We start from the raw sequence: 11,645 nt of genomic DNA on the forward strand, positions 1-11,645 counted from the left end.
TTCAAATAGAAAACATGCTTTTTAAATAAATTATTCACTAATAGGAACCCAGTATCATGAAATCAAAGCAAAAATCAAGTATTGTACATTTTTAATACTGTACATATATTATATATTCTTTTCTCATATTTTAGCTATTAATTTCTAGATTGAAAATCATTAGATTGTTTCCTTGATAAATTGAAACTTTAAAAGCCAATATACCTGTGAAAGCAATCTGCATTACTTTAATTAAAAAGAGATAAGTGAATACAACATATGTACAGATCTGTGGAATTCAATCTATAAACTACATACATTAAACCAAATTGTCCCTGCATATTTAACTATAGATCTATTTTGGCAATGTGGAGGTATATCTTTTATCCTGTTGCAAGTCCTAACATGTTAAGTAGGAAGCTTCAATATTTGCATTCTTAATTGAAGTAGCAAACATTAACCAAAGAGCAACTGGATTTTCAAAAAAAAATTTGCATCATGACAAACAAGTAGTACACCAAAGTTAGTAAGTATTTTTAATAGCATTCACATTTTTTAAAAAAGTCTCTGAAATGGACCTGTACATCACTTTTATTGACAGAACATAAATATCAGAAGATCCCTAAAAAGACCAGAATTTTTCCCAAACATAAAGTGCTAAGATGTGTACGGTAGTAAGAATTTTTTTTATTTTCTTTTTTTTTCCTTGATTGAGCAAAGAAAGGTTAACACAAAGGTTAACCACAAATTCAGTTGGAATCTTTTAAAAATACCGTGTGTGCTTGAGCTTCAGCATTCAGTTGTTTTAGAAGGTTCAGGTTGCTCCTCTAAATTCACTTGACATTCTGGTGTCTCACCTTTGACAGCTAAATGGATAACTTTTAGCCATTTCTGTTTTAGTTCCTCATTGTCCGCAGCAAAGCTGTGCACAGACTTAGACTGGGTCAGTTTGAAGCTGTGTGGGAGGTCAGCACTCCTTGGAGTGTCATCTACAGTATAGCCCAGAAGTGGAATTGTAGCCAGAGCTTTCACATCCTAAGAAGAAGGAGAAGTTCTTGATTAAGAACAGCCAACTAATCTGCCCATTACCTCTGCTTTACTATACAGGTTGGTAAAAACACTTGGGTCTTTCCTCCATTCCCAAGCTGTTTGACTTCTCTTCCTCAAATGTCAGTGACAATGGTTACTAAAATCTTTTCCATTTTCCCTGTACGTACCTGTGGAGCACCATACATATACAGCACAAGAGCTTCCTGTTTAGGTATAACACACCATGCTTTCTGCCAGGGCTTTGATTTTTCCATGTACTGAAGAAAGCTACATATGACACTATTCCCAGAGACTTCCGCAGATTCAATCTAGGAAACAGTAAAAAGCATGAAAAGGAAAATAAATTTTCTTAAATAAAGACTAAAACCACACAGAACAGAAAAGCTGAAACACATCACTATTCCTATAAAATCTTAGATAACGTCGGCAAAACAGCTTGAGCAAGTACCCAAGCAAAGGAGTGTATTTACAGAGAATATTTATATAATGCATACATACAATTGCAATATGTACTCCCTCATCACATGTGTAATCTGTTCCTCTTTCATCAGTAATTTTGGATTATACACTTCTAGATTTTTCTCAATCTCATTTTGCCACCACAGCTAGCCTTTCTCTGTATCTTGGTATCTACAACGTCTTATTTCTAAGATAACATAACGTTAGAGATGCAAGTGCTACTAACTATCCAATACGACAACTACTCTATTTTTGCAGTCAAAATATTATGGCAGGTTCAGATGCAAACACATTGATAAGAATAATGTAAGAATGCAAACACTAATCCTAGAGAAAAGATTAGGCAAATTGCTTAAATTTTAAGACAGAGTGACATGCTACTTGGGTTAAACAGTGATCCTGAGAAGAACAGACAGAACACAAAATGATTATGTGTTAATATTTCCTTGCATCCATTTTTTTCCTTCCCCAGTAGTGATACTGTCTGGAGGCTGCAACATGGTACCAACAGCTCCCTTGTCATGAGATCCAGCATGCAGATGGACATTTCTAAGAGACTCTATAGCTCCTTCAGCTACTTTAAAAAAGCCATCATGCCAAGAAACAGCAGTCTCTTGACTATAAGGTAAGCTAGGGGAGCCCTGTGCTCCTTACTTTCTCATTTAGGAGAGTGTAGTTAAGCCAACATGGATTATGAACTGTATATGAAATTACAATTTGCATTTTATTTTTGCCTTCTTCTGTTGGTATTTAGCTCAAGGGTCAATCCTTCTTTACTACGTCCCAAGATAAATATATGCCTTGACAAAGTTCGGATGATATTTCTTTAATGTATGTCAGGCATTTTAAAAGGATCTATAAAGGGGGATTTAAAAAAATCTGAAGGTTAATTGCAATTGCAAGATGCATATTTCTCCTCCTGCTCATAAGAGAAACATGGGTCTTTATTGTCTGATTGAGACGCTGAATTTTTACATGTCAAAAGCTGAGAGCAACTTGATGACTTAAAGTTACATTGTATACACTGATCAAAACAGTATCTAACTACTCAGACTCTGAATAGCAAAATTCTTCCCCATTCCCCTCTCCTCCATCCCAAGTTCATTCAGTTTGGGTGTATATTTTCAAGAATCAATAGTAGCAGCGTGTTTCATCACTATGACAGCTTAAATGCAGAAGAAGAAAACTGAAGATTTATAAGAAATGGTAATGTTTTATCTCATTAGCTGATGTAACTGGAAAGAAGCAAACAAGCTCTAAGGTTCATAATTGCCCCTTTAAAAAAAAGTTGTAAGAAACAAAGTAGTATTGTAAAAGATGGTGAAAACCAAAATCTATTGGGTGGGATGTATTTGGTCCACATACTTTTTATTTCTCAAACAGAAAATAGTCCTGCAAGAATGCGACCATTTTCCACCTCCTGATGAGCTGAAACTGCAACTATGCACATACAGTATTTTTAAATTACATACCTCTAAGATGCCTTTCCTCTTCTTTTCTTCACTGTCTGTACAACCAATTATAACATGATAGCAGTCCTTACAGACTTTGTTCAATTTATTGCCATCATATTCGAGATGTGCCTTATAATCAGAACATTTCCAGCAAACCACCTTAGAAACAAAAAAGATAAGCAAACATATAAAATTTAAGTATTTGTAAAACTTTATGGAAAGATAATTTAATTTACAATTAATATTAGTATATGTAATTAGTAATATTATCTTTAATTATACAGAACAAGAAAGATAATTGCTTTATTATGCTATTACACCAACAGTAACTTAATTGAAAATAAAGATTTTCCCAAATTTCTGCCACTGCTTTTTAACTACAAGTGGTTTTTACTGTTTACCTGGTGGGAACTTTGTATAAAATCACATTAGGCTTTCAGTTATATCTGTAGGTTAAAGTTAGGAACAGAATCAGAATATAGCACAAACCGTGCTGCAGGAAGAAAATTCTCCAGTTTCTTTAGATGCCACTCTGAAAAGGCACATTACCATTTCGCTTTCCATATAACCTCAGAAATGTATAACCGAGATGCACATTTCATGATTAAAAAAAATAAAATCAGAAATGGTTAATTTTTATGCTGCGGGAAGAAAATTCTCCAGTTTCTTTAGATACCACTCTGAAAAAGCACATTACCATTTCATTTTCCATATAACCTCAGAAATGTATAACTGAGATGCACATTTCATGATTAAAAAAAAATAAAATCAGAAATGGTTAATTTTTTAACCTAAGAAATATTAAATTTACAGTTTCAGAATCTGTTCATGAGTACGCAGAACACATAAGCCAATGTCACATTGTCTTTTGTCTTTTCACAAAATATATGGAGAAAACTGAAATGCAGTAAGATCTGAGAGTCCTTTCATGAGAAATATTTTTCCACATAAATGTTTCAGGGGAAAGAGATGTCCTGCATAAGAAGTGTGAGTGCAGTTATTTCAAGAAAGAAAGATAGACAAATGGACCTGAACCACTCAAATACCTGAACAAAATTTTATTGTGGACCAGGGCTCTGCAGTACTATCTAGATCACTACCTTCAATTAGTATCTCTAGGGAATACTAGTTAAGTATTCCCAATTAGTCACTGCTGGAAAGACACCATCACTGACCCAAATTAAATCCCATGAGAAAATGTTTTAAAATTAACGTGTATGGAGGTGTGATAGAACTACAATTGAGGGAAGTAGTTAGGAATTTAAACAAAAGGGGAGGAGGTGGGGGAAGGAAGTGTGTGATCTTAAGATTAATGGAGGAATTTTAAGACAGATTGATCTGGAAAAAAACCCCTAGATAACAACTTTATAATCAATAATTCAGAGCTTCTGAAAAAGTCTCTAGTGTCCTGCAAAGCACAAAAGCAACGTTGTGAATGCAATAAGCCTTCATGCAACATAAAAACATTGGGAAAAAAAAATCATACACAATAACCTGAAAAACAAAAATTAAACCTGGGCTTGCACTACCACCTGCTGGAGAAAAGCAGCGCTGCTGGATGGCAAGAAAAAGCACAGTATGTTTGCACTTTTATTAATTTCTGAAAACTCTCAAGTCATACCACTGTCTCATAGTCACTTTGAAGTGGCATACACTACTGTAGCATCATACATGGAAGGCAGCAGTAATACTCTCTTCCCTTCCAAACCTTCTCTCCTTCCCTGACACATGTTCACAGCCAGCTGGGAACTGCTCCAAGTTAACCCAGAGCAAAAGTTTTAACTGCAGGTCTTCGTGGTTTTCTTGCAAAGAGGAGAGAGAAGGTAGCAGAATGTGACGGGGAGACAGCCAGTGCTGCCAGGGATAATGCTGCATTATGCCAGTTTAACGTGGCCTTGAAACTTGAGATCAGCGGAGGCCCCTCAGGAGTAACAGTACAGTATGTCCAAGGGCTTAGGACATTTTACATAAACGTGCATCTTCCACTACTCCAAATTACTTCCAAATTTACCGTGCCAGCTAAAGCAGACAGAGGATCCTTTGTGGTATGCTATACACAGCTTCTCCTTTCAGCCACAAGCACAGCAACAAACTGCAGCATAACAAGCAGCCATCAGAAGTCATCTAGGCACTCAGACCCGTTTCCCAAGCCTGCTCACCAGTTACAGCAGCTAGAATTTTGCACTTACATGTCCACATGCTCGGCAGTGGTGCCTTCTCCTTGTCAGCGCATTAAAGGGCTCCTTGCATTTCATGCACATGGTTACTTCATTGTCTCGTATCCACCTTGGCGCTCTCTTCCCAAGCTCAGCATTCTGAAGGAGGGTAGGAGGAAGATGGGAGAATAAAAAAAAGCCAGTGTAAAAAGTTGCTCAGTACTTTAAATAGATAAAATAATTATTCTCTTCCTCTAGAAAGGAAATGGCAAAACACAGCTCAAGATGCATTTTGAAATCAACACAAGAAATAACAAAGAAGCCAGTTAAAAATCATTATACATCACTGAAAGGGTACTCTGTCATGCATTTCAAGAAAAAAAAAAAAAAAAAAAAAAAAAAGAGGCTTGTTTATAAGATTTGGCATTATGAAGAAAAATAATTAACAACAAGATGACTACTTTTGTAATTCCTCTGCTTTCCTCTGCTATAAGAATTATGAGCTTGATAAACAAAGTTTCTGCCAAACTCTTTCCAGTTATTGAAGAACAAAATGGATACTAAGAAGGTTATAAAGGTATAACAGCAACTTACAGAAACCTCAACAGGCATGTCTTCATATTCTTTAGCAATAGCATTTCTGAAAGTTTCATTCCTCTGCTGAAAAGCTTCTATAGTGTTCTGAAGCGCCTGAGGAAACAATGGAGAAATTCCTCAGATGTATTACATTTAAAAACAACTCTCTGCATTCTGACCAGTTATTGATTAGCAGAAGGAAGCTACAGTCAGAAAATATTAATATTTTAGTAGCTTTAGTAAAAAATTGTTTAAAAATAAAGAATGTAGATGAATTTACCTTTATCCATTCTTCCTTGTCTTGTTCGGAACTAAAAGAAATATTTGACACATTAGTCCAAAACTAGTTCAGGAAACATTATCTCACTATCAACAACTTATTGAAAAAGCCAAGCTTCTGAAGTATTTATCAGGAATTTAAAGTTAAATAGTATTGATTTTTAACTGTCCAACTTAAAACATAACAAAAACCCCAAAAGCATTACTTCAGGCTTCACAAGTTTGCAACCACTAAGCAGTGAATTCAAGTTGAGAGATAAATGTAAATGCATTTAAAAGTAGTAATGGTATTTGCATTTGCTTTGTCAGACTTTTTTTTTTTTTTTTGAGGACAGGATAGAGAGAAAAAGAGGACAATGCAAAGTTTAGGTGCAGGGGGTTTTTTTTCTCCTCTCATTTCATGCATTACTAAGTTCCCATACATACTAACACAAAGTAATTTCCTTAATGCTTTATTGTTGTTGGTGCTGTTTAAACTTTCTGCAGTGGCAAGAAAAGTACACAATTAAACAAAAGGAAAAATGTGTTTTAATATTATAAACCACACAGCAGATATTTCAGTTTTATGCATTAGAGCAAATACAGGTGACTTAACAGTAACTACAGATGAGATATACAGACAAGACAAGAGATGAGAGGAAGCATATTCGACTCTGATCTTGTCTGACAGCCTTGTCTTTAAAATATATGAGCAGGACTTTGACATTCAGATCTTTGGAAAAACATCTTGTATCACAAATAATAGTACTATTAGAAACTGCTGGCTAGTACTAGTAATAAAAACAGTTTATCTGCAAACTTTAAGCCAGAAAGATGATAATTAACACCACAGTGTATTCAGCTCTTCAAAACTGACCTCCTCCTTGGATAACGATGTGGAAAAAAACTTCTGCAGCCATGAAAAACTTTGTTTTCCTATGGATTGCTCTGCAGGATGTGGAAGAGCTTTTACAGCATCTCCATAAACATGACTCCTCACATGTTATTTTGCAGTATTAGTACAACTTTTAATCAAGCAGCATCCTAAACAAGTGTTTCCCCTTCCCACCTACCATCTGCATATGAGCCAAAATAATTCTCCCTACCTGCTTACATTAAAAAGCAAAAGCTGCGCTATTAAATGGAGTACCAGATCAGCAACATCTCAAAGAAATTATCTACCAGCTGTTTAAAACTGGTGATTGAAAATATACTCAAACAGTATTCTGAAAAATATGTAGAAGCCTACTAGTAAAGAAAACCCCAAGGGTAAACATTACAACACTGTTAATATAAACTCATGAATTAAGGACATTAAGGTATAGGGTACATAATCCTCATACATTCATCAAGATTATTCTAATAGAATTGAATAAGATCTTGTTTGGTTCTTATTCCTTCACAATTTTGTACAGATTTAATGCATTCTACAAATGTTCATAAAACAAAACATGCAAACATGTTCTCGTGCCTAAAATAAACTAATGCAATAAACTTTCAGTTACTGGTAATATGGGAAAGTTAACAAAATAAACTTACTTTTACTCATTTTTCTTCCAATTAAAACATGCTTCACAAATGGTACAGCAAGATGCTATCTTTCACCATTGAAATGGGTATCTGGCATAACAACTTGCCAAATACTTAGCAAGACATCATACAGCAATTATAGCAGATGTGACTGACAGCCAAAAACATGCCCAAGAAGTCATGCAGACCTTAGTGGAAAGTTTTTTCCTGTCATTTTTTGAAGTATATATTTAATTTCAAATTCAATGATAGCATAGGTAAATTTCTATATGCTGTTATCTTTCTATATTCACTGCTCTAACTCTCATTAAATATTTCAAGTTTTTTTCCATAAAGGAAAGCAGCTTGCAAGCTTATTTGCTATCAAGCTATGGTTTGTCCCCAAATACATGGTGTCAACACAGAACTGTGTCTACCAGGGACATCCTCCTGCTTATTTAATCCTCACCTCTCTGCAATGAAATCCTGACTGCTAAGAATGGGATCTTTAAGCAGTTTCAAAAGGAGAGGTGGAGCACCCTACTTTTTTTGAAGTGGGGCAGTCTAAACAGGTAAGGTTTAGACTAGGCAACGCAAAAAGCAGCAACAGGAAGGTAACCCAGGAAGAGGAGGATACAAGGACTAATAAGGAAAGTGGAAAAGTGACAAACAAGAGTGCAACTGGAAGAAAAAGACCCAATGACTAAAAGAACTTGCCTTCCAGGGTGAGGTTGATACCTGGGACTGGAGGAAAACAAGTAAACTAGAAACAGGCCTGAGGAATGGAGGAAAGCAGGTGTCCATCTACCACTGCAGAGAACTATGTTCTGTGGACAGAAACCCACCGTGGTGGAGAGTTCTGTTGGCTGGACGTGCCCAGAGGCGAACAGACCCATTTGTAACAAGGTAGTTCAGGTACCAGAGGCAGCATCACTGCCCAGAGATTAACACACTCAGTGTCCCAAAACACTTATGTCAGACAGGCTGTCTTTGCACCAGTTAGGTACCCTGCTTTCAATTTCCAGCCAGCCCATTCACAGCCATTGGGTATTTCTGCAAAGCAAGGCAATGCACTATGTATGCTAGATGCATCTTCTATTACAAAAAATTCTGATAATGTATGCTTTTGGCACCCTAGGTTATTTTCAAAACACTGATATTAAGATGAAGCCTGCTGCATCTTACTCCAAATCTATCAGTCCTCTCTTTTAGGTGTATATTTAATCCTCTGAAAATTAGATAAAAAGACTGCTTACCTGGCCTGCAACTCCAGTGTTCGCTCTTTTCCAGACACTTGAAAAGTGTGTGGGTATTCTTCATTATGAGTTTCTATAATCTTCATGCCATCTATGCCAACTCTGGTTCGAACTGAGAACTTTGATCCTACCAAGCTGAATTTGGGGACGCAGTAGAGCAACATATTGTTAAACTGGGAAAAAAAAATAAACACATGGCTTTGCATTAACTAAACCATAGATACAGAGATCTGAAGCAATATAGCAAAGCTGGGTTCAGGGAGTGAGAAAACAGGTTTTTTCCTGCTCAGTAGATACATGAGAAGACCAAAGCTCTCATGAAAGACAACTCATTTTTCTTATTTCTTTAGAAATAAGATTAAAGGACAGCTTCAGTGGATATAAGAATAATTGCTCTGTATATGCAGCAGTCTTCACAGCATTTATTACCAACTATACTCAGGCTGGATATTTTACACCGTTGCAAACCTTCTGTTAGAAAAAACCCCATTCTTAAACAGCAGAATAAGAACTCTTTTCTTCGGTGTATACATTTGTATTTACCCCGTACCAAAACCATTTGGTTTTGTAGAAGTTGTAACTAATATTATTTGAGGACATTATTTGTCTTTTCTCCAAGACAGAAGAACATTTCTGGCTTGCAGTTTTTATTCACTGAAACCCTCGATATCACACAAAAAAATTATATATGAGCAGGACAATGATATATTCCCTTATGAAAGATTAGAACTTCAAATAATGTTTTAATGTCTAAAGCCCCAGCCCAGAAGCACTAGATCTACAGTGTTTAATGTTCTCACATTTTTTCCTCTCACATTTTCTCACAATTAATTATTAACAAGAGAAACTCACTTCAGTTAAATCATATTTCACAGAAATCCTCTTCAGCCTATTGTCTAGTCTGTGTCACAGATACAGCACACTTGAACTTGTCATCTCTCATATGAAATGCACATCACTTTAATCAGCTGTCTAGCCTCATTTCAGGTTTTATTATTCAATAATTTCTCCTTTTGTCTGAGGCACAGATAAGTAGGAATTGTGCCTCGACAGACTGTTACTCGTCTTTATTAACCAGAAGACATGCAATGCCAGAGACCCATAAGCAAAACTGTATTAGCAATTTTTAATGAATAGGAAGCGATGAACTACATTAAACCTTTTCCAAGGGGGTTGTAAGGGAGCATTGCTGTAGTTTGTTAGTTCCAAGACAGGACACAGGCACCTGACAGGAGGATGACCAACCATGATAACAAGGTCCCCACAGGACCATGAGACTTGCTGGGACCTAACACACACAATTGATCAGGACTAAAATCCGGAGCTTTTACATTTCAGTTTCATAAGAATGTCAAAGTTCTCATGCTCTAGGGCCTGCATTTATAATCAGCTACCGCTTATTTAAAAGTGAATTGCTGGACACTGGTTCCATTTATTTAAAACCATGTATTCTGTTCTAAACGGTGTTTTCAGGCCTCTCTGTAAGCAGTATAAGGTTTACTCATGTACAATACCTCTGGTGGAAAGGCACTGGCATCAACTAGCGAGGATTTCTCTCTCTCTTTGGTAGTTCTTTTAAGTCTAGAAAGATATACAGCCACTCCTGCAAACACAGGCCACCCTACTTACCAGGAAAAGATACCGTTCTTGAGCAGATGTATTGCGAGCAGCGAGTTTAAGGATCTGTCCTTCTTTTATCAGTTCATTTGAAGGGTTCACAATGTCTTCTTCTTCTCCCAGCATTTCATATATCTCTAACAGTTTCTTTAGATTCTCCTTTACAGTGAAAAAACAGTTAATAAAACTTATTAATTAAAAGCACAGATCTTTAAGCAAACTTAAATGAAATGATAGAAGCTTGTGTAAGTCCAGAGAACGTTAGCTTTGAAAAACATATATATACCCAGGATGTATGGTCAGCCATACAGACTAATTTAGTTGATACAGTATCAAGTACTTTTAGAAAGGCTATCTCCATAGTAATTTTCAAAATGCATTATTTCCTGCCCAAAATAGCTCACATACTTAATGAAGCATTACCAGTCCAATATGTTAGAGAAACAGTAACTACTCTTTACAAACATTATCTTCCAACTGTCAGAAACAGATGAAACAAGGTTAAGGAGTCCAGCATAATGTCAGCTAGGTGAGCCAGGAGAGAAACCCTGTCCTATTTTCCACTTGAAAGAATTAGGTGCAATGCCAGATTTTGTCTGTCATTCACAGGAGCTGTATAAATACATTAAGTAAGAGCAATCACTTGGATCCAGGAAACACATTTTTGCCACTTTAGGAAAGATTTGTGATTCATACTCCTAGCTTAACCAAATATTCAAATATAATATCTTAAAAAATGAACAGGAAAACAAGGATCATTTACCATTTTTCTTATTGCACTATTTGAGTGACTTGCTGCAGTGGATATAATTTCCAGGGATTCTAGACAGAAGAAAAAAAAAAAAAAGAATAAAACCAAAAAGATGCACTTTTACATATTTGGATGTTACATAGGAAAAAAAAAAATGAATCATTCATCAAAATTGTCATTTTTATGTAAAATATACACTACAATAAATTTATGAGATTATCAATAAAAAGTAACCAAGGTAAAGTGGAAAGCATAAGAAAGTCAGCTACCAAATAGAAATTATAATCTAGAAAGATCAGAAGAGAATTATTGCAGATTACTTTAGAGCTTCAGCACTTTTTTTGTGACATGAACAGTCCTGGTTCTCTCCTTTCTTTTCTCAGAGTAGTCCAGAATGTTAAACTGTTTTTCAGTTCAAACAGCTTGTATTACAAATATTTACAGTGATGGTACTAACAATGAAGTATTTTTAAAAAGTTATCTGGCAAGTAAATTTGAACAATTTGTGGAAATATCTTGAACTGTTCTTCTGCAAATACAGAGAGGAATAAATTTAAAAATGGACTTTTCTTTTTCCCTA

The 11,645-nt window shown here is 35.6% G+C and overlaps 1 protein-coding gene across 1 annotated transcript in view; it reads right to left on the minus strand.

The window, feature by feature from the left end:
• Positions 1–714: 714 nt before the first annotated feature.
• LOC104522660 (FYVE, RhoGEF and PH domain-containing protein 4) overlaps positions 715–11,645 on the minus strand; it is a 22,570-nt gene continuing 11,639 nt past the window's right edge. Inside the window, exons 6-14 of the mRNA XM_010165014.2 lie at positions 11,078–11,136; positions 10,327–10,473; positions 8,698–8,870; positions 5,955–5,985; positions 5,693–5,788; positions 5,132–5,257; positions 2,961–3,101; positions 1,197–1,337; positions 715–1,014 (exon numbers count right to left, since the gene is read on the minus strand). Of these exons, the coding sequence (XP_010163316.1) occupies positions 769–1,014; positions 1,197–1,337; positions 2,961–3,101; positions 5,132–5,257; positions 5,693–5,788; positions 5,955–5,985; positions 8,698–8,870; positions 10,327–10,473; positions 11,078–11,136 (1,160 nt within the window). The 3' untranslated portion in view covers positions 715–768. The remainder of the gene's footprint in view (positions 1,015–1,196; positions 1,338–2,960; positions 3,102–5,131; positions 5,258–5,692; positions 5,789–5,954; positions 5,986–8,697; positions 8,871–10,326; positions 10,474–11,077; positions 11,137–11,645) is intronic.

Source organism: Antrostomus carolinensis, unplaced genomic scaffold, assembly GCF_000700745.2.
Source record: "Antrostomus carolinensis isolate BGI_N321 unplaced genomic scaffold, ASM70074v2 scaffold20763, whole genome shotgun sequence".
In the NCBI taxonomy this organism is placed as follows: Eukaryota; Metazoa; Chordata; class Aves; order Caprimulgiformes; family Caprimulgidae; genus Antrostomus; species Antrostomus carolinensis.